Raw genomic sequence first — 22,925 nt, forward strand, 5'->3', positions numbered from 1 at the left:
CTTTTTGTAGCAATGGCATCGAGTCATGGAATTTCTTATTCAATGTGAGATGTGTGGTCATTACATTCAAATGTTGATATGCTTGCATCTTCTACATGCCAATCTATGTGTAAATGCACTCTTTAGTTGTGTTTACATTAAGAATTTCAGATTGGATTAGAGGAGGGAAACAAAATGATTTCGGAAAAGAGAAGTGAGAAGGCTAAATTTACTTCTTTATTCCCCATCTTCCTTTAAAAAATCTCGTTGCGAATCCACGATCCAAAGTTCGTGCAGTTGGATTTGTAATTGAAATCATTAGATATAGTTGGCTTATTGGTTTGTACGTTAACAAATATGAGGGTCTTCTCAATTTTTATACGCGTGGAATTTGTGCAACAAAGTGTCTTCTGTGTGTGTGTGTCTGTCTAATGTAAATATACATCTCTATGACCGTAAATAACTAAATACCGTTTCCCTTTCCTTCAGTCCAAGCATACAAAGCCTGACATTGGCGTGGAAGTGATGATGAAGGCAATGACTTCCACAGAGGAAAAAGAAACAGCTGCAGCCATCCAGGTAACTACAGTTGGATTCTATCCATTTCTGCTGTTAATTTCAATGGGTGTATACTGTTGGTCTGCTTAGTTTTCGGGGAAAGACACTCCCATCGAGGAAAATTTCAGTGCTTTCGGAAAAACTTACTGGTAGTTTTTCCATTTAAAGTCTTGTCCTGTTATATTTCATGTGAAAATGAGTTTCGTCAGTGTTAAATAGAATAAACCAAGGAGCTAGCACTGAGTAGGCTTTTTCTTTCCGATGTCTTACCCCTGTTCAAAATTTGTTATATCATGACAGAGTTTTGTTAAAGAAGTTGTATAAACAGCTATGGTTCTATTGGCGTGTGTTTTCGTTAATTTAACTTGTTGGTATAACGTGTGATCCATCTTTTTTCTTAGTCTAAATATGAAGAACCTGATGTTGGCAAGGTGGACGCCAGAGCAGTGGAACTACCAGAGAAAAGTCCAGTAGCTGCAACAAAATTGGTAAGGTTTTCTATCGTATTTCGTATTAAATTTAATGCTTTCATTTAAAGAAGAACGCGATAAACCAACCATTTCTTTTTCTAGTCCAATGTGAAAGAGCCTCATGTAGATAAGGAGAATGCCAATGCGGGGGAATTGAAGAATGAAAGTCCAGAAGTTGCAACGGAACAGGTAGCATCTCCATGGAATTTTTGTTACTTTGTCTGGTGCATCTTTCTTTTGCTCAACTTTCATTCTTGTATTTAACTTCTCTTTCCCATCTCCACTGCTGCTTTCTGCTGGTTTTTATTATATGCCCGCACCTTTCTAGGCTGTTTTCGGATCATGGATGTTTAATGGAAATATATCTTGCTTCTTCACTCCAATATCTTATTTTCCTTCAATTGTTTTTGTCCCCATAGGCCATATTTGGATCAAGGATTTGTAGAGAGATTTGCTATGGGAAGAAAACCCGCAAGAAAAATACACCTTGTTCTTGAGAACAGAAATCCTTCACTTGTTTTTCCCCGACTAGAAGTTCCTCCACAGATTCTTGATCCAAACACAGCCTTCATTCATGAGCATATCGATGATCCAAAACACAGCCACGAGATTTGTTATGATGTTTCAATAGGAAGCAAGATCAGCAACCATACAATCAGACCTCAACACGACTCACTTCTTTTGCAGGTCAAATGTGTAGAGCCAAATCTTGCTCAAAATGAGAGGAAAGCTGTTGCCACTACGGGGCAATTGAAGGATGAAAATCCAGCAGTTGCAACAGAACAGGTAGAGCACAGCCTGTCAAATTTTCATTTGTACTTTGGTTTTTTAGTTGCTGCTTTTTCGCCCAGCTTCCATTCTTGTGTTTATCTATTTCCCATCTCTACAGTTGCTTTCTGCTGGTTTCTGTTATATGAACTTTCGTGACTGCATGTGGATCATGGATTTGTGAAGGGATTTACCAAGGAAAGCAGAATTGTAGGGAAATCTAATAAATAAATCTAGCTTCTTCAATACACCTTATATTGAACACAAATCCTTGGCTTGTTTTTTCTCCCACCGGAAATTCCTCCACAGATCCTTGATCCAAACACAGCATTAGTACCTCCGCATACCTTATGATCAAAACAAAGCCATGAGATTTGCTATGTTGTTTCCATAGGCAGCAAGATTACCAACCATGCGATCAAACCTCAACCCACCTCGTTGGCAGGTGAAGCGTGTAGTGCCAAATCTTGCTCAAAATGAGAAGAAAACAGTTGGTGCTGGGGAAATTAAAGGGGAGACAGTTGCAGCAGCTGGTGGAGAGAAAAAAGCTGTAGAGATAACCGATTCAGAGAAAGTTCAGAGAGAGTGGACTTGTGCTTTATGCCAGGTGACAACCATATGTGAGGAGGACTTGAATTCTCATCTTCAAGGGAGAAAACACATGGACAAGTGCGAAGAGCTGAAAGCAAGCAAGCAAGTGAACAAAAATCCGGGTTCCTCCTCTTCGGCAGCCAGTCCGGAGCCAAAGATCCTTTTCGTTGAGAGATCAAACCAATATAAAATCAAGAATCCAGAGGATAAGGTGCAATTGAATCGGACTAATGAGCAATATGGAGAGAAAAAGGTTTATAACACTGGTGGTGGGATGGATCCGTTTAAATTTCGGTGCACTATCTGTGATGTTAAGTTGATTAGTGACATTGATGTGGCCTCTCATCTTGGAGGGAAGAGGCACTTATCCAATACTCAGCAATTTGTATTTGGTAGTTTGGGTGAAGGGTTTTATTAGGATTATGGAGGCAGTTTAGTATATAGAATTCAAAGCTGCAATTTCTATGGTGTTTTGTGGATGGAATAGGATGGTAATGGAAGTAGTGGGTGAACAAGTGAATGATTGACATTGCTGTCTCCTATTTACGTCCTCAATACTATGGAGAGATTTTGGTGATTTCAGCTGTTCTGGGTAGATAGCTTGTGCAACAGGGATGTTCACGATTGTGAATGCAGTCTATTGAACCTTCTATATTTGGACTAATCAGTAATCAATCAGTTAGGCCAGATACCGAGTTATCAAAAGTTATTATGATTTGGCAAGTCTCACCACAAGTCATTATGAGTTTTTTTGCTATGATTTCTACAAGTAGGTGAATGTCTATGAGAATAATGGAAAATGAGTGCTTTTCTAACAATAGTTGGATCATTCATTTTGCTTTTTACCTCGTGGGATCAAGTATTGTAAATTTGATTTAGTTGGCGAATTCCGAGAATAGCTTTTCAGGAAAAAAAGAGAGAAGTTTTGAATCTTTTGATAGTTTCTTGTGCGTAGGGCTAACTCTAGCTCTTGTCTGTGCACACTTGCTTGCTCACACAACCAGACACACAAAAAAGGCAGATTGAAATGAAGATAAGAACACCAATAGTGAAATGGAAATGCCATATTATTTCATCAAAAGGGGTCCCACAATAACACACAAGTTCCAAACAGGAAACCGGAACACCATTTGTCATATTATGACTTTTGGGAAGTAGGCATTGCCAGGGATACTCCAGAGCTACTAGGTAAATCCTTCCATCCAGAGCCACTAGGTAAATCCTTCCATTGTTGAGTTACAGTCTTGACCTGAGTGTAAAAATGAACCCCACCCTTGCTTGCAAATTATGAAACCTGAGTTCAGAGATATTGGCATCTGACACAGTGTAAAATATAATCGACGGTATGTGCAACCACACATGTGACTATATGTGCATAATATGTAAACTGTTTGTATATATTACCATAGAAATTGAGATCGCCTGCAAAAGATGCCTTGGAGCCAGTAAACGAGAAAAAGGGCAACGGAATTGGAATAGGAACATTGATGCCGACCTAATTCATGTCCAGTCAATGTCAGTGGTTTAGACAAGGGATGCAAATAAGCAAATCATAAAATGGATTTGTTGTCAGTAAAACCATTTCTAAGAAACCAAAAAGAAACAACATTGTCCAGTTTATAGAAACTAATTTTTTGTCAACAAGCAGAGCCAATTGTGGCACCTGTAATGACATACATCCAATTACATTTTCTCATATTTTCATTTGCTTTTAGACTATGCCAAGGGCAATGATAGAATGTGCTTTAAAACCTGCCCGGCCTCAATCTCAGTTAGAAATTTCCTTGCGACTACACCAGAGGTGGTGAATATGGAAGCTCCATTTCCATATCTGCAAAATGATAGATATGTCAGTAAAATAGTTAGATAATGAAGATTGAGGTGCAAAGATAAAGTTCCGCTAAAGGAAATACTTGTTTCTGTTGACAAAGTTTATGGCCTCTTCTAAGCTGTCAGCCTGTACACAAGGGGAACATGAAAAATTATAAATCTCCATGATCAGAAAAAACAATTTAATTATGAGAGAAGCAGGAGGGGAACACGAAAAATCTCTTAGTTAACTCCATGATGAATGGAGAACAACTTAATTATTTCAAGAGAAGCATAAGTGGAATTATGTGCAAACCTGCAAGCAAAGAAGAACTGGGCCAAAGATTTCCACATGCGTCAAACAAACCCGAATAGAAACTAGTGAAATTTACGGTAGGATCTACTTGTCAAACTCATTTGGAATTGGAGATTATCCAAGGTTCATCTGGAAGACAAGATGCAAATATTTGGGATTGTGAGTAAGATACCTTGTAACACTCCATATGAGCAACGACATCAGACAAGATGGTGGGACCTATAAAGTTCCCATGCTCATATCCTGGAACCTATTTCTCATCCATGAGAAAACATTATGCTGATTAGACCAGTCGGGGTTAACCATTATGTCATCTTCACATTCAACAATTCATACCACACAACTAAACTTAGCCACCAAGATTTTCCTCTTTTGATCAATATCACTAGTCTTAGACACTGTACCTATTGGTTACCGATTAGTATTTATTACCTTGAAATGATTGCATCCACGTCAATGTTTACATAGCTTGTTTGCCAAGCAACGTCGACCTATGAATTTTGTTTACAAGTTCCACAAGATTTATGCTTAAATTGGCCAAGAAGAAGTTTTTTTAAGAAGGCCCACCTTAATGCACAGCACATACACAAGAAAGGAAAAGGAAAAGGAACATAATTTAAAATTCGACATAGAGCATCCTTTGGGCTTTACTCAATCATAGTTACACTAATGTATTTATATCTTTCAGAAACCTTGGAAGTAAGTAACTTTGCAATTTGTGCAGAATCATGCGACACGCAACAATGCTGAAATAGGACAAATAAATACGCACCACGATATTTCTCCCATCAAGCAATAGTTTGGCACCATTGTCAACACCACTTTGAATCAATCTGCATATCCGTTCCTTTGCCTGTGAAAACAAATGGGTTACATGTGTAGCAAGTGAGAAGTATGGAAGCTGCCATACTCATTATTTTGCCAACGCAAGTGGCTCACAGGCCTATTGGCAAAGTGCTGGGCCCTTTATGCACCTGTTTGCTAATCACTGGACCAAGGTCTGCTCTGGGATCTGTTCCAGCACTTACTTTAAGTGCTTTAGCACGCTCCACTAGCTTATCTTCCCTAAAAGGTTACTCCATAACACAAGACTGTGTTAGTATAATGACAATGTAATATTCAGCCATTTAAGACTATGTGGCTCCAATCTCATATTATCGCGCTATTGAACTTTCTATTGAGAAGACAAGGTACTTTATTAATATTCAGCCAAACTTAAGCAGCAGATACAAATGAACGAAACCTTTTGCTAGGACTTGCCTTTAAAACTTGCTTCGCAAGGGGAGGGTGCTGAAAGAGTCAAAGAGCTTATATACACAAGGTACAATCTCACTAAACCGACATGGAGATGAGAGTCGTAACCTACCAACATGCTCCGCAACTGATGGTGGTCACGGAGACCAGTTCTACTGACAATAACTACATGACAACCCTTTCTATTGTGACTCTATGACAATTTACCGACCAGATTCTCGCATAGTAGTGTCTGATCTTATACTTGATGCGGTGTTCAACTATGATAGAAAGCTCTGAGTCCCCAAATTTCGAGTGAAAATTCAGATCTTCTCACCAAAATGAAACAACTATAGACCAAACATGCATGTTTAGCATCCTCTTTTGGGTAGATTTAGCACCGAGAGGATGAGAAATTGAGAATACAGCAGGCGGATAACTACAGCTGCACGTCATGATGCTTTTTAGAACCTGTTCAATTTGATGCAGGGTTTTTTATGTGAGAGCATAGATTGTATTTTAACTCATTTCCTTATTTATGCATACCAGGCTTCCATTTTGGCCTTACATGAACCTAATGGCCACGTGCTTTTTGGTGCTACTGCTACCTCATTTTAAAGGTGCTTCTTATGTTCATGAGTGCCAGCTTCGCCCGTGTTTGTCTGTGGATCCGCGAGGTGCTACCAAATACTTCATTAAACCCAAGGAGGAAAAATCTCATTGTGCCCAAGTCTTTCTATCTCTGGCATAGAGGTATGTTGAAGAGAACGGATCTGAAGCTCTGGAGAAACTCCTTGATCGAAAGGTAAGCCATTCAGTAAGTACTGCCAGCCATAGATAAGAAGTTGTCTAATGAGGTTATACTTTACCAGCTATATAAATGAAAAAGATGAACTAAAAAAGCTAAATTTACAAATTGATTTCCCTGTCATTTTCCTTCCCTCAAAAAATCTCGTTGCACATCCATGATCCAAAGTTGGTGCATTTGAATTTGTAATTGAAATAGTTAGATGGAGTTGGCTGATTGGTTTTTACGTTTATAAATGTGAGGGTCTTCACAATTTTGATACACAAAATATGTGCGACATTGTATCTGCTTATGAGTATAAATACCATTTCCCTTTGTTTCAGTCCAAGCATATAAAGCCTGACATTGGCATGGAAGAGATCAAGGCAATGACTAATACAGAGGAGAAAGAAACAGCTGCATCAATCAGGGTAACTACTGGTGGACTGTATCTGTTTCTGCTGTTAATTTCATTTGCTATCTACTGTTGGTCTGTTTAGTTTCCGGGGAAAGACACTCTCCTCCAGGAAAAGATTACTGTTGGTAGTTTTTCCATTTAAAGTCTTGTCTTGTTATATTTCATGTGGAATTGAGTTGTGTCCTTGTTAAATAGAATAAACTTAAGGAGCTGGCATTGAGAATGTTTTGTCTTACCCCTGTTCAAAATGTTTTACATCGCGATTGAGGTTTGGTTAGAGAATTTTTACGAACCTAAGAAGCACGGGCACGTCTCGAACATGATGACACTCTTCGGAAAATACTTGTCCAATGATTTTATTATATTTGTTTTAGTTAGACACATTGTGGATACTCTAGGACATGTTAGCAACACCCATGGAACATTAAAAAGAAACATAAAATGTCTCTGATGTTTATAGGAAATCATAACATACCTCTATAATACAAATACAAATACAGTTTACATTTGGAAAATGATTTCTACACTCCCATTTTAGCCATCCACACTCCTTTTTTTTGTCTTGATCCATTTGAATTTACTATTTTGCCCTTTTTTCAATACACTGCACACTTTCAAGGACAATATAGTAAATTTATTTGGATAAGGACAAAAAAAAGAGTGTGGATGCCTAAAAGGGGAGTGTAGAAATCAATTCCCTTTACATTTCTGTGTCCTAATTTTTAGAGAAATAACATGTTCACGTGTCGTGTCGTGTCCGTATCCGTCTCTGTGCTTCTTAGGTACAAACAGTTATATCTGATTGGCATGCGTTTTCATTAATTTAATTCGTGAGTATAATGTATGAACCATCTGTTTTCTTAGTCCAAATACAAAGAACCTAATGTTGGCAAGGTAGATGCTAGAGCAATGGAACAACCAGAGAAAAGACCAGTCGCTGGAACAAAATTGGTAAGGTTTCCTTTCGTTCTTCCCTTGGTTTCTTTAAAAGATGAAATCCTGATGAGCGAAGTTTTTTTTTCTTCCAGTCCAAAGTGGAAGAGCCTACTGTTGGTAAGGAGAATGCCAATGTGGGGCAATTGAAGGATGAAAATATAGCAGTTGCAACAAAACAGGTAGCAGCACTGGTCAACAAAGGAAAGTTCAACCATTTGTGTAAACTGGCAATATCACTTTGCATAGACGATGATGGAGACAACAAAGGAACATAATCAAAGTTGGGCAGAGACAACGACAGAGGGAGATCGAACTGTCTAGAATGTGTCCAATCTTTGCCAAGGTCGCCTCTGTCCTCCTTGTCGGAAAACAAGTGCAAGGGACGATGCCGGCGAAGGCAATAGGTTGGGTGACGGTGGTGGTGATATTGTTTTGGTGCTTGGCGTAGACGATCGAGTTGTCGAGATGACTTGGATGGGGGATGAGATATTAGTAAGGGTATTTGAGGTATAAAAGCAGGGCAATCCTTGTGCGTACATTTTTTGGCCTGGGGTAGAGCTCTCCGTGCATTGGGCACGTTTCTCACGTTGCAAATAGTTCGAGGAGTCTCATACCCCTTAATTGGGCTAAATGTACTCTCAATACCACTCAGGTCCGGTTCTGAGAATTTTGAACCCCTAGGCGGTTGTTGAAAATGGAGTCTCTCATTTCTAGTATAGAAAACAACACAAAGCGTGGCAAAGTTGTTTTAGCTGCCACTTTAGAGTCTCAGGTAACGAGGTCGAGCCTCGCAAGTAGCGTTTCAAAACCTTTTTTTTTTTTTGTGAAGGTTCCAAAATTGATGCTTAAAATTTGAAAGGAGAAGGAATCAAACCCACATCTGGTGCTCTAAGTGCACACTAGCTTGCCACTAGTGCTACTTTAGACGTGTTGTAATATGCTTCCACTTTCTATATCCATATCCACAAATTATAAAAGCTTCTCTCTTTTACTTTCCCTCCACCAACTGTATTTCTTTACACGCCTATTCGAATTCCTCTTTCTTTTCCCGGAAAGCACTTTTACGCGTCAAAAAACCGTGGTTGCTTCACATTCCCTCCCACAATAAAACAGGAAAATTCGAGAAAAAAAGGGCCAGAGAGAAAGAGATCGAATTCTCAGATGGGTTTAGTGGGTTTTCTCAAGTTTGCATTCAAATGCTTCGACTTGCTTGCTTGGTACTCCAAAATTCACTTGTTTTCTAGCTTCAAACAGAACCCTGTTTAGTGTTGGATACTTGATGATCCTTGTGAATCAAGCATCTTTCTCTACTTATTATGTATTTTTACTTGCAGGCCTCTCTTTGGTCTGGGCTGCCCTCTGTACTCTCTCTCTCTCTCTCTCTCTCTCTCTGTATATATTATGAATACATATGTATGAGTATACACACACATGTGTACGCTTTCTTTTTGTATTTTGTATCATTGTATGTAGATAGATGAGAAAAACATTTTAACGGAGCTCTTCGTGAATAGTTGTTTACAGAGGTGAATTACACACGTCCGTCTCTGCTTTTTGGATGGTCTGGATTTAAATGAACTTTTTCCAGATTTAGTTTCGGCTTTGGACGGTCCGGATTTAAATGAAACTTTTTCCGGGTTACTCTTCTCCGAAAAAGTTTCATTTAAATCCCGAACGTCCAAAGCCGAAACGAACGGCCGAGATCGCGCGGCTCTGTGAAGGCGTGAATTAGGGAATCACGGCCCCTCCGTGAATAAGTCAATATCGTAGATAGATATGCGTGCCTTGTGCATATTATTACATGGATAAAAAATTATAGTGTAAAGTAGTGTATGAAGTTCAGTGGCTAAATTAGAGTCCAGTAAACTGGATATACATATATTGTGTGCTGATGCGGAACTAATTTTATGAACAGGTATGCCTCGATTCGGGCAATCGAGAACAATTCCAGCTCGGAGATGCGAAATGTGGTGGCATATTGGATTCTTTTCTCTCTGGTTTCTCTCTTTGAGCTTGCTTTTGTGAAACTTACTGACTGGTAATTAAGTCTGCTCCATTGTAGTAATATGTGCTCAAATAGGATCCATTCATTTCTGTTCGACAGCTTGGGCTAGCGATGAAAATAATGTTTTTGCGGGGTTCTATGTGCTAGGTTGAGTTGCCTAATGGTTGATCTACATCTAGCTAGGAATGCACTATAGTATATGTTTGTTCTCCGTCAGAATGGTATCACCAAATTTAAGCAGCAGATACAAATGAACGAAACCATTTGCTAGGACTTGCCTTTAAAACTTGCTTCGCAAGGGGAGGGTGTTGAAAGAGGCAAAGAGCTTATATACACAAGGTTACAATCTCACTAAACCGACGTGGAGATGAGGGTCGTAACCCACCACCATGCTCCGCAACTGATGGTGGTCACGGAGACCAGTTCTACTGACAATAACTACATGACAACCCTTTCTATTGTGACTCTATGACAATTTACCGACCAGATTCTCACATAGTAGTGTCTGATCTTATACTTGACGCGGTGTTCAACTATGATACAAAGCTCTGAGTCCCCAAATTTCGAGTGGAAATTCAGATCTTCTCACCAAAATGAAACAACTATAGACCAAACATGCATGTTTAGCATCCTCTTTTGGGTAGATTTAGCACCGAGAGGATGAGAAATTGAGAATACAGCAGGCGGATAACTACAGCTGCACATCATGATGCTTTTTAGAACCTGTTCAATATGATGCATGGTTTTTTATGTGAGAGCATAGATTGTATTTTAACTCAGTTCCTTATTTATGCATACCAGGCTTCCATTCTGGCCTTACATGAACCTAATGGCCACATGCTTTTTGGTGCTACTGCTACCTCATTTTAATGGTGCTTCTTATGTTTATGAGTGCCTAGTTCGCCCGTGCTTGTTTGTGGATCCGCGAGGTGCTACCAAATACCTCATTAAACCCAAGGAGGAAAAATCTCATTGTGCCCAAGTCTTTCTAGCTGTGGCAGAGAGGTATGTTGAAGAGAACGGATCTGAAGCTCTGGAGAAACTCCTTGATCGAAAGGTAAGCCATTCAGTAAGTACTGCCAGCCATAGATAAGTAGTTGTCTAATGAGGTTATACTTTACCAGCTATATAAATGAAAAAGACGAACTAAAAAAAGCTAAATTTACAAATTGATTTTCCCGTCATTTTCCTTCCCTCAAAAAATCTCGTTGCACATCCATGATCCAAAGTTGGTGCATTTGAATTTGTAATCAGAATCGTTAGATGGAGTTGGCTGATTGGTTTTTACGTTTATAAATGTGAGGGTCTTCACAATTTTGATACACAAAATATGTGCGACATTGTATCTGCTTATGAGTATAAATACCATTTCCCTTTGTTTCAGTCCAAGCATATAAAGCCTGACATTGGCATGGAAGAGATCAAGGCAATGACTAATACAGAGGAGAAAGAAACAGCTGCATCAATCAGGGTAACTACTGGTGGACTGTATCTGTTTTTGCTGTTACTTTCATTTGCTATCTACTGTTGGTCTGTTTAGTTTCCGGGGAAAGACACTCTCCTCCAGGAAAAGATTACTGTTGGTAGTTTTTCCATTTAAAGTCTTGTCTTGTTATATTTCATGTGGAATTGAGTTGTGTCCTTGTTAAATAGAATAAACTTAAGGAGCTGGCATTGAGAATGTTTTGTCTTACCCCTGGTCAAAATGTTTTACATCGCGATTGAGGTTTGGTTAGAGAATTTTTACGAACCTAAGAAGCATGGGCACGTCTCGAACATGATGACACTCTTCGGAAAATACTTGTCCAATGATTTTATTATACTTCTTTTAGTTAGACACATTGTGGATACTCTAGGACATGTTAGCAACACCTTTGGAACATTATAAAAATGTCTCTAATGTTTATAGGAAATCATAACATACCTCTATTATACAAATACAAATACAGTTTACATTTGGAAAATGATTTCTACACTCCCATTTTAGCCATCCACACTCCTTCTTTTTTTTTTGTCTTGATCCATTTGAATTTACTATTTTGCCCTTTTTTCAATACAGTGCACACTTTCAAGGACAATATCGTAAATTCATTTGGATAAGGACAAAAAAAGGAGTGTGGATGGCTAAAAGGGGAGTGTAGAAATCAATTCCCTTTACATTTCCGTGCCCTAATTTTCGGAGAAATAACATGTTCACGTGTCGTGTCGTGTTGTGTCCGTATCCCTTATCCGTCTCTGTGCTTCTTAGGTACAAACAGTTATATCTGATTGGCATGCGTTTTCATTAATTTAATTCGTGAGTATAATGTATGAACCATTTGTTTTCTTAGTCCAAATACGAAGAACCTAATGTTGGCAAGGTAGATGCTAGAGCAGTGGAACAACCAGAGAAAAGACCAGTCGCTGCAACAAAATTGGTAACGTTTCCTTTCATTCTTCGCTATTGTATTTAATGCTTTCTTTAAAAGACGAAATCCTGATGAGCGAAGTGTTTTTTTTCTTCCAGTCCAAAGTGGAAGAGCCTAGTGTTGGTAAGGAGAATGCCAATGTGGGGCAATTGAAGGATGAAAATATAGCAGTTGCAACAAAACAGGTAGCAGCACTGGTCGGATTTTCATTTGTACTTTGGTTTTTTATGTGTTGGTTTCTTTGTGCAACTCCCATTCTTGTATTTATCTCTTTCCCATCTCTACAGTTGCTTTCTTCTAGTTTCTGTTTGAAAAAATCTGAGTTTGAGCCTCTTCGCATTCAGATTTTAAACACCTCTCCCATGCCATCTTTGTATGAGGTTTTCGCTACTATTGATAGTGAGGAGCGTCGTCGTCGCATTGTACAGCAACAAGGTCTTCTTCCTACCCCTGATTCCTCTCCTATGACTGATCAGATGGCCTTTGCGTCTAGCTCTAGCTCTCGTCCTCCGTCTAGGAAGATTATTTGCTATCATTGTAATGAGAGTGGGCATGTTAAAGACCGTTGCTTCAAACTTCATCCTGAGTTGAAACAACACTTCACTCGGAATTGGTTGTCCAGCTATTCTAGCCTCTCTGGTCCCTCTTGTACTGCTGCCCTTGCTGAAAAAAATGGCAGCTTTCAAGTTCCTGCCCATATGGATTATAACCACCTTCAGTCCCAGTTTGGACAACTTCAGGAGCAGCTTGGGAATCTCAATGCCCGGGCTCAAGGCACCTCTCATACGGCCACTGCCACGCTTACTGCAGGTACTCCCATCGCTTTTCATGTTCAGTCTACGAAACCTACTTTGGTTATGGATTTTGGTGCCAATGATCATATGACTGGTGAGTTGTCATTGTTTACTTCTCCTGTTATTCGTGCCAACCAAACAGTTTGCCTTGCTGATGGTTCCATCTCCCATATTTTCAATAAGGGTGACGTGTCTCTATCTCCAAATATTACTCTTTCTTCAGTCTTGTACATTCCTAATTTTGCTTTTAATCTGTTATCTGTTAGCCGCCTTGCTAAAAATCTTCAATGTGCGGTCATTTTCTTACCCACTTACTGCCTTTTATAGGACCTGAGTTCGAAGAGGATTTTTGGCAAGCGCTATGAGTGTGATGGGTTGTACTTCTTTGGGGAACCGCCACCATCATTTCCTACTTCATCTAGTCTTCAGGCGTCTGTCTTGCCTGCTTCTCATTCTTATGTCTACTCTCTTAAAACTTTAATTTGTGGCACGCCTGTTTGGGACATGCAAATTTTCAGTATTTATGTTTGTTATTTCCTTCTTTGAGTTGAGCTTGTAAGGATCATAAATTTCAGTGTGTGGTTTGTGAACTTTCTAAACATACGCGCACTAGTTATATATCTTGCATGTCTCGAGCTCCTAGTATGTTTGATATTATTCATTCCGATATATGGGGACCATCTCCTGTTACCGCTTTTTCTGGACATTGCTATTATGTGACATTTATAGATGATCATACTCGTTGCACTTAGGTTTTTTTGTTGAAAAAGAAATATGATGTTTTACCCCTTTTTACTCAATTTCTTCAAATGATTAAAACCCAATTTCGTACGGTTGTGCGTAATATTCGTTCTGATGATGGTGAGGAATATACTTCAAATGGGTTTCGTTCTAAACTAAATCAAAAAGGTATTCGCCAACAACTTACATGTCCTTGCACTTATGAACAGAACGGTGTTGCGGAACGAAAAAATCGACACATTATATCTATTGTTCGTTGCCTTCTTTGTGGTATGCATGTGCCAAAGTTCTATTGGCATATGGTTGTTCTTACTGTGGTGTACCTGGTTAATGCATTGGGCCTCCTTTTTGGATCGGCCCGTAAATCCATGGCACATTTCTCACGTTGCAAACAGTTCGAGGAGTCTCATACCCCTTAATTGGGCTAAACGTACTCTCAATACCATTCATAGGTCTGGCTCTGAAAATTTTGAACCCCTAGGCGGCTGTTGAAAATGAGGCTTTTCATTTGTAGTATAGGAAACAACGCAAAGCATGGCAAAGTTGCTTTAGCTACCACTTTAGAGCCTCGGGTCACGAGGTTGAGCCTCACAAGTAGCGTTTCAAAACTTTTTTTTTTTTTGTGAAGGTTCCAAAATTGAAAGGGGAAAGAATCAAACCCACATCTCATGCTCTAAGTGCACACTAGCTTGCCATTGGTGCTACTTTAGACTTTGTAATATAGTCTACGTAAATAATATTTAACATATTCTATTATTTGGAGGCCTCATCATTGGGCCTAAAACTAGAGGCCCTGGGCGGTCGCCTGGTGAGCTTATGCCTAGGGTTGGCCCTGACCACCCATACAACTATACGTATGAGATTTTAACTTTGATCCTGACATGTATGGTGCGATGAGGTCTTCTACGGACCGTGGTGCGGTGAATGGGGCAACATTTCCCTTGTGGAGGTGATAGAGTATAATGCCTGACACATGCACTTCCATTTTGTTTTATTTTTTTCATTCTGAGAGTGTACGAGAAAGGAAAATTTTGTTTAAGAACAAATAAGTGAAAAGCTATCTTTGTCAAACTAAATTAGGAGTACTTTTGTAAATTAAAGACAGACAAATAATTTCTTTCTCCATTTATTATTCTTCCTTTTGCAAATAATTCTTTCTTTCTTCACAGGAAGGAAAACCATGCTCCCTCTTTCTATATCCATATCCATAAATTATATTATATCCACCAACTGTATTTCTTTACACGCCTATTCGAATTCCTCTTTCTTTTTCCTGGAAAACACTTTTACGCGTCAAAAAATCGTGGTTGCTTCACATTCCGAGGAAAAAAAGGGCCAGAGAGAAAGAGATCGAATTTTCAGATGGGTTTAGTGGGTTTTCTCAAGTTTGCATTCAAATGCTTCGACTTGCTTGCTTGGTACTCCAATTCACTTGTTTTCTACTAGCTTCAAACAGAACCCTGTTTAGTGTTGGATACTTGATGATCCTTGTGAATCAAGCATCTTTCTCTACTTATTATTTTATGTATTTTTACTTGCAGGCCTCTCTTTGGTCTGGGCTGCCCTCTGTACTCTCTCTCTCTCTCTCTGTATATATTATGAATACATATGTATGTATGAGTATACACACGTGTGTACGCTTTCTTTTTGTATTTTGTATCATTGTATGTAGATAGATGAGAAATACTTTTTAATGGAGCTTTCGGTGAATAGTTGTTGACGGAGGTGAATCGCGCGCGTCCGTCTTCGCTTTGGACAGTCTGGATTTAAATGAACTTTTTCCAGATTTAGATTTAATTTCGGCTTTGGACGGTCCAGATTTAAATGAAACTTTTCCGGGCTACTCTTCCCCAAAAAAGTTTCATTTAAACCCGGAATGTCCAAAGCCGAAACGAACGGCTGAGATCGCACGGCTCTGTGAAGGCGTGAATTAGGGAATCAAGGGCCCTCCGTGAATAAGTCAGTATCGTAGATAGATATGCGTGCGTTGTGTATATTATTACATGGATAAAAATTTATAGTGTAATGTAGTGTATGAAGTTCAGTGGCTAAATTAGAGTCCAGTAAACTGGATATACATATATTGTGTGCTGATGCGGAACTAATTTTCTTGGACAGGTATGCCTCGATTCAGGCAATCGAGAATAATTCCAGCTCGGAGATGCGAAATGTGGTGGCATATTGGATTCTTTTCTCTCTGGTTTCTCTCTTTGAGCTTGCTTTTGTGAAACTTACTGACTGGTAATTAAGTCTGCTCCATTGTAGTAATATGTGCTCAAAAAGTGACAAAAGCTTGCCCAAGGAACATCAAAATAGGATCCATTCATTTCTGTTGTTCGACAGCTTGGGCTAGCGATGAAAATAATGTTTTGGGGGGGTTCTATGTGGTAGGTTGAGTTGCCTAATGGTTGATCTACATCTAGCTAGGAATGCACTATAGTATATGTTTGTTCTCCGTCAGAATGGTATCACCAAATTTAAGCTGCAGATACAAATGAACTAAACCATTTGCTAGGACTTGCCTTTAAAAGTTGCTTCGCAAGGGGAGGGTGTTGAAAGAGGCAAAGAGCTTATATACACAAGTTTACACTCTCACTAAACTAATGTCGAGACGAGGGTTGTAATCTACCACCATGCTCCACAACTGATGGTGGTCACAGAGACCAGTTCTATTGACAATTTACTAATCAGATTCTCGCATAGTAGCGTCTGATCTTATACTTGACGAGGTGTTCAACTATGATACAAAGCTCTGAGTCCCCATAATTTGAAGCGAGTAAGGGTTTTGAGTGGAAATTCAAATATTGGTCTCTCACTAAAATGAAACAACTACAGACCAAAACTTGTACAACAACATGCATGCTTGGCGAGATATGCGTACATATTAGGATATATCATTTTCACCCGTCCTCCCAAAAATTAGCATCCTCTTTTGGGTAGATTTAGCACCGAGAGGATGAGAAATTGAGAATACAGCAGGTGGATAACTACAGCTGCATGTCATGATGCTTTTCAGGAATTGTTCAATTTGATACAGGGTTTTTCAGTGAGAGCATAGATTGTACTTTAACTCATTTCCTTATTTATGCATACCAGGCTTCCATTCTGGCCTTTCATGAAGCTAATGGCCACGTGCTTTTTGGTGCTACCTCATTTTAATGGTGCCTCTTATGTTTATGAGTGCCTGGTTCGCCCGCGCTTGTCTGTGGATCCGCGAGGTGCTATTAAATACTTCATGAAACCCAAGGAGGAAAAATCTAGTAATGCCAAAGTCTTTCTAGCTGTGGCAGAGAGGTATGTTGAAGAGAATGGATCTGAAGCTTTGGAGAAACTCCTTGATCGAAAGGTAAGCCACTCAGTAAGTCCTAGATAAGAAGTTGTCTGATGGGGTCATACTTAACCAGTAATATAAATGGGACCTTTTCGTAGCAAAGGCTTTGAGTCATGGAAGTTCATATTCAATGCCAGACCTGGCAATTACATGCAAATGTTGATATGCTTGCATCTTCTGAATGCCAATCTATGCATAGGTGCACTCTTTGGTCATGTTCACGTTAAGAATTTGGGAAGGGATATGCAGAGGGAAACAAGATGATTTAGGAAAAAGATGAACTGAAAAAGCTAAATTTATGAATTCATTTCCCTGTCATTTTCTTTCCCTCAAAAAATATGGTCGCACTTCCATGATGCAAAGTTGGTGCATTTGAATTTTTAATCGGAATCGTTAGTTGGCTTATTGGTTTTTACGTTAATAGTTGTGAGGGTCTTCACAATTTTGATACATGGAATATGTGCGACATTGTATCTGCTTATGACTATAAATACCCTTTCCCTTTGTTTCAGTCCAAGCTTACAAAGCCTGACATTGGCATGGAAGAGATCAAGACAATGACTAATACAGAGGAGAAGGAAACAGCTGCAGCAATCCAGGTAACTACTGTTGGACTGTATCTGTTTCTGCTGTTAATTTCAACTGGTATCTACTGTTGGTCTGCTTAGTTTCCGGGGAAAGACACTGTCCTCCAGGAAAAGTTAAGTGCAATCTAAAAATCGAGAATGAAAAAAACTGTTGGTAGTTTTGCCATTTAAAGTCTGGTCTTGTTATATTTCATGTGGAATTGAGTTTCGTCCTGGTTAAATAGTCACGATTGAGGTTTGGTTAAAAAATTTGAACGAACCAAGAAGCACGGTGCTTCGTTTGCTCCGATGATAATAAAAGTGCGGAATAATACCCCAAGCGTAGGGTTTAACTTGTCGATTGAAGCATAATAAACCGGAAATCCGGGATCGTACCCAAGGGAATAATTATATGGCTTGCTCGGATTTGTAGATGGAAGTACGGGCTTTCGGCTTTAAGACAGCCAACTTTGTTTTACTTTAACGGTGGTAATAAAAGGGCTAAATTAAAAAGGAATTAACTAGAGAAAAGATAGGCTAGGTCTAGGAATTATTAACACCCAAGACTTGAGCTAGATCACACTTTTCACCCAACTACACAATTTAAGATACTCGGTTAAAGTTCTCAAATCGGAAAATAAAATGATTTGAGAACCAAGCTAGCTCTAGAGTTCATTTGGCAAATACCTCGTGCGAAAGAGCTCTAAGCATCATGTGTGGTGGGTAGGCGAAGCTCCCACCTACACATGATCAAAGAGGTTAACACCTCGGTGATTTGACAAACAAACCCGAACCCCACATCAATTTTCAAATCAAAGTTTAAAGCTTTATTGGGTGCAAAATGCAATTTTCGCCTGAGTCATGAGATGCTAATCATCCCATGACCTAACCCTTGAAACTACTCACTCATATCTAGAGAGATAAAAGCAAGCAAAAATCTACTTGACATAATTGAAAAGCAACACTAAAAGAAAATTAGAGATTAAGATAGATCGGGAGAAAATAAACAACTTTAATTAAGGCAACAATAACAAAAAGTAACAACTAAGGGCAGAAAATCAAAAGATAAGTGCTGGAAAAATGAAGAACAACAAGAACACTCAAGAACAATTTGAATCTAGATCTAGATCTAAAATTAGGTAAGCAAATCTAATTCTACACACTGGTACAAAATAATGAAATAAGCTTTTATACTTCTAAGCTCCGCGCCTGGAATATTCCCTAGATGCTCCGAAAATCCCCTCCTAAGCCCCTCGGCATCGATGGCAACGGCCTTAGGAAGCTCTGCTATGGGACTCGGCATCGATGTAAAGCATTTCATCCCATCGATGCCGAAGTGGATAAGAGTCTTGATCACTAAGGGGCTCGGCATCGATGGGACTTATCGCTTGACATCGATGCCGAGGTCGTTAACTCGACGCTTGGCTGCCTCTCTCTGCCTTTTGCTCGGGCAAGTCTTGTTTTGCTCGGGTGAAACTTCTTCTGCCTTGGCCATTTCTGGTTCTGCTCGGGCGAAACAACTTCTGCTCGGGCAAAACAACTTCTGCTCGGGCTGTTTCCACCTTGACATGCCTTAGGCCTCAAAGACTCCTTTATTTGGCGATTTATCTACAAAACATAACCAAAGCACTATACGAGCAAACACGTTAATAATAACTAATAAGTAATTAAATTAGACTAAAACTAGATACTAGCGCACCCTACATTACATTCTCGGGTGCTTATCACACGGACACGTCTACTAGCCTCACGTATCCATGTCCGATATGTTTCGGTCACGGACATGATACAACACTCTTCGGACATGTATTGGGCATGCATAAATAGTTGTCTAATGATTTTATTATATTTCTTCTAGTTAGACACATTGTGGATACTCCAGGACATGTTGGCAGTACTCTTGGAACATTAAAAGGACACATTAAAATGTCTCTGACGTTTTTACGAAATCAGACCATACCTCTATAATACAAATACAAATACACTTTACATTTGATGTGTCCCCGATGTGTCCGTGTCCTAATTTTCGGAGAAATGACTTGTCCGCTTGTTTGTGTCGTGTCGTGGCGTGTCCATATCCCGTATCTGTGCTTCTTAGGTACGAATAGCCATAGTTGATTGGCAAGCGTTTCCATTTATTTAATTCATGAGTATAATGTATAAACCATCTGTTTTCTTAGTCCAAATACGAAGAACCTAATGTTGGCAAGGTGGATGCTAGAGCAGTGGAACAACCAGAGAAAAGACCAGTAGCTGCAACAAAATTGGTAAGGTTTCCTATCATTCTTCCTATTGTATTTAATGCTTTCTTTTAAAGATGAAACCCTGATGAGTGAAGTTTTTCTTTCTCCAGTCCAAAGTGGAAGAGCCTGGTGTTGGTAAGGAGAATGCCGATATGGGGCAACTGAAGGATAAAAATCCAGCAGTTGCAACAGAACAGGTAGCAGCACTGGTCGAATTTTCATTTGTACCTTGGTTTTTTAGGTGCTGCTTTCTTTGGGCTACTCCCGTTCTCGTATTTATCTCTTTCCCATCTCTGATCTCTACAGTTGCTTTCTGCTGGTTTCTGTTACATGAACTTTCGCGATCTTTCTAGGCTGTGTGTGGATCAAGAATGTGTGAAGGGATTTACCAACGGAAGGGGAATAGGGAAATCATAGAAATAAATCTAGCTTTTGATTATCTTCTTTTCGCTGTATTTTGATCAGAGGGATTTGTGGAGAGATATGTTATGAAAAGATATGCTATATTTAGGAACAGAACTCCTTTGCTTGGTTTTTTTCTCCCACCAGAATTTCCTCCACAGATCCTTGATCCAAACACAGCCTTAGTACCTCTGCATACCTGAAGATCAAAACAAAGCCATGAGATTTGCTATCTTGCAAGATTAGCAACCATAGAATCAAATCTCAACTCACCTCGTTCGCAGGTGAAGTGTGTAGAGCCAAATCTTGCTCAAAATGAGAAGAAAACAGTTGCCGCTGTGGAAATTAAACAGAAGACGGTTGCAGCAGCTGGTGGAGAGAACAAAACTGTCGAGATAACCGATTCAGAGAAAGTTCAGAGAGAGTGGGCTTGTGCTTTATGCCAGGTTTCAATCCCATCTGAGAAGGACTTGGATTCTCATCTTCAAGGGAGAAAACACAAGGCCAAGTTTGAAAGGCTGATAGCAAGTAAGCAAGTGAACAAAAACAAGGGTTCCTCCTCTTCGGCAGCCAGTTCGGCGCCAGAAAATAGAACCAAGAAACAAGAACACAATGTGCAAGTGAATCGGACTAATGAGCAACGCAGAGAGAAGAAGATGGATAACAACAGTGGTGGGACGACTCAAACAATATTTTGGTGCTGTCTCTGTGATGTTAAGTTGCAGAGCGAGAGTACTTTGGCATCTCATCTCGTTGGGATGAAGCATTTATCCAAGACTCAACAAGATAACAACAGTGGTGGGACGACTCAAACTATATTTTGGTGCAGTCTCTGTGATGTTAAGTTGCAGAGCGAGAGTACTTTGGCCTCTCATCTCGTAGGGAAGAAGCATTTATCCAAGACTCAACAAGATAACAATAGTGGTGGGACGACTCAAACTAAATTTTGGTGCTGTCTCTGTGATGCTACGTTGTATAGTGAGAGTACTTTGGCCTCTCATCTCGGAGGGAAGAAGCATTTATCCAAGACTCAACAAGATAACAACAATGGTGGGATGACTCAAACTAAATTTTGGTGCAGTCTCTGTGATGCTACGTTGTATAGTGAGAGTACTTTGGCCTCTCATCTCGGAGGGAAGAAGCATTTATCCAAGACTCAAAACAACATATAATGAATACTTTGGGTGGGGGGTATTATTAGGATTATGGAAGCAGTTTAGTGTGAAATTCAAAGCTACAATATCTATGGTGTTTTGTTGTTGGAATAGGATGGTAATGGAACTGATGGGTGAACTAGTTAAAGATTAACATGGCTGTCTCCTATTTACGTCCTTAATACTACGGAGTGATTTTGATGATTTCAGTTGGTCTGGGTAGAGAGTTTGTGCAACAGGGATGGTCCCTTTTGAGCCTTGTAAATATAGTATTAGTTTGTCCATTGGGCGGGATACCGAGTGATCAAATTAAACACCTACAGCCCTTTCCTCTGCCGGTGACTTCCACGAAATGAAAACGGGCAGCATCGTCGTATGCTCAACATTTGTTGCCTTGGTTTATACCCCGGAGTACTCCTATGGCCAATCTGTCCCCCAACCTACTTAAACAACCTCAAGGCTTGGCCCCATCCTGTTTGGAGAATGTTAGTATGATTTGGTAAGTGAAAATATGGGGCAATTTCGTCATTCTAAGAGTGTGCGAGAAAGGAAAATTTTGTTCAAGAACGACTAGGTGAAAAGCTATTTTTATCAAAATTAAATCGCTTTGAGTAATTTAAAAATGAAAAAATGTTGCATTTTTTGCCAAGTCTCCCTTGAATTAAAGAGACAATAATTTGACTTGGTAACGGATCCACATTCAAACGGTTGTAACCCATATCAAGGATTGGAATACTCCATTTTTTAAGGAAACCATTTTGTTTGGTTCACATCTCATAAATATTATCTCCAAAGTTTTTGCCTGTTTTGTCATCCATATTTGTTCGTTTTTAGTAATTTTTAATCAATTTTTCTACTTATTTTTTACTTTTTGAATGTATATAACGTACTTCTATTTGAAAGTCAAAAAGTTTTCTAAAATGTTTAAAAAATTGACTAAAGACGAAAAAATTCACAAAACTATAAAAGCATTTTCATCTCAAAAATATATATTTCAAAACTGCCAAATTATGGTTTTGTATAGCTTTGGAACTTACTATGGTTTTATTGATCAAGCCAAAAAAAAAAAGAACAAAAAGTGCAAGTGAGTCGGACTAATGAGCAATGCATAGTGAAAGAGGTAGATAACACCAGTGGTGGGACGAATCAAACTAAATTTTGGTGCAGTGTCTTTGATGTTATGTTGCAGAGTGAGAGTACTTCGGCCTCTTATCTCGGAGGGAAGAAGCATTTTAGTGTGAAATTCAAAGCTGCAACTTTGTATGGTGTTTCGTGGTTGGAATTGGATGGTAATGGAACTGATGGGTGAACAAGTTAAAAGATTAACATGGCTGTCTCCCATTTACATCCTCAATACTACGAAGCGATTTTGATAATTTTAGTTGGTCTGGGTAGAGAGCTTGTGCAACAGGAATG

At 39.3% G+C, this 22,925-nt stretch overlaps 1 protein-coding gene and 3 long non-coding RNA genes across 4 annotated transcripts in view; 3 read left to right on the top strand and 1 right to left on the bottom strand.

Annotated features, from left to right (window-relative positions):
* Nucleotides 1–22,925, top strand: part of LOC131308066 (uncharacterized) — a 133,193-nt gene that overhangs the window by 61,430 nt on the left and 48,838 nt on the right. Inside the window, exons 12-15 of the mRNA XM_058334879.1 lie at nucleotides 939–1,025; nucleotides 1,110–1,196; nucleotides 12,201–12,287; nucleotides 19,891–19,977. Coding sequence (XP_058190862.1) covers nucleotides 939–1,025; nucleotides 1,110–1,196; nucleotides 12,201–12,287; nucleotides 19,891–19,977 — 348 coding nt within the window. The remainder of the gene's footprint in view (nucleotides 1–938; nucleotides 1,026–1,109; nucleotides 1,197–12,200; nucleotides 12,288–19,890; nucleotides 19,978–22,925) is intronic.
* LOC131308073 (uncharacterized) lies at nucleotides 3,848–5,570 on the bottom strand. The gene is made up of 6 exons (XR_009194279.1): nucleotides 5,466–5,570; nucleotides 5,264–5,344; nucleotides 4,492–4,741; nucleotides 4,280–4,323; nucleotides 4,119–4,197; nucleotides 3,848–3,861 (listed from the first exon to the last, which is right to left on the bottom strand). It is a non-coding gene; the product is annotated as an uncharacterized LOC131308073 (long non-coding RNA).
* Nucleotides 6,282–7,869, top strand: LOC131308077 (uncharacterized). The gene is made up of 3 exons (XR_009194283.1): nucleotides 6,282–6,529; nucleotides 6,856–6,942; nucleotides 7,794–7,869. It is a non-coding gene; the product is annotated as an uncharacterized LOC131308077 (long non-coding RNA).
* Nucleotides 8,846–9,924, top strand: LOC131308075 (uncharacterized). The gene is made up of 3 exons (XR_009194281.1): nucleotides 8,846–9,035; nucleotides 9,200–9,226; nucleotides 9,781–9,924. It is a non-coding gene; the product is annotated as an uncharacterized LOC131308075 (long non-coding RNA).

Source organism: Rhododendron vialii, chromosome 11a, assembly GCF_030253575.1.
Source record: "Rhododendron vialii isolate Sample 1 chromosome 11a, ASM3025357v1".
Classification (NCBI taxonomy): Eukaryota; Viridiplantae; Streptophyta; class Magnoliopsida; order Ericales; family Ericaceae; genus Rhododendron; species Rhododendron vialii.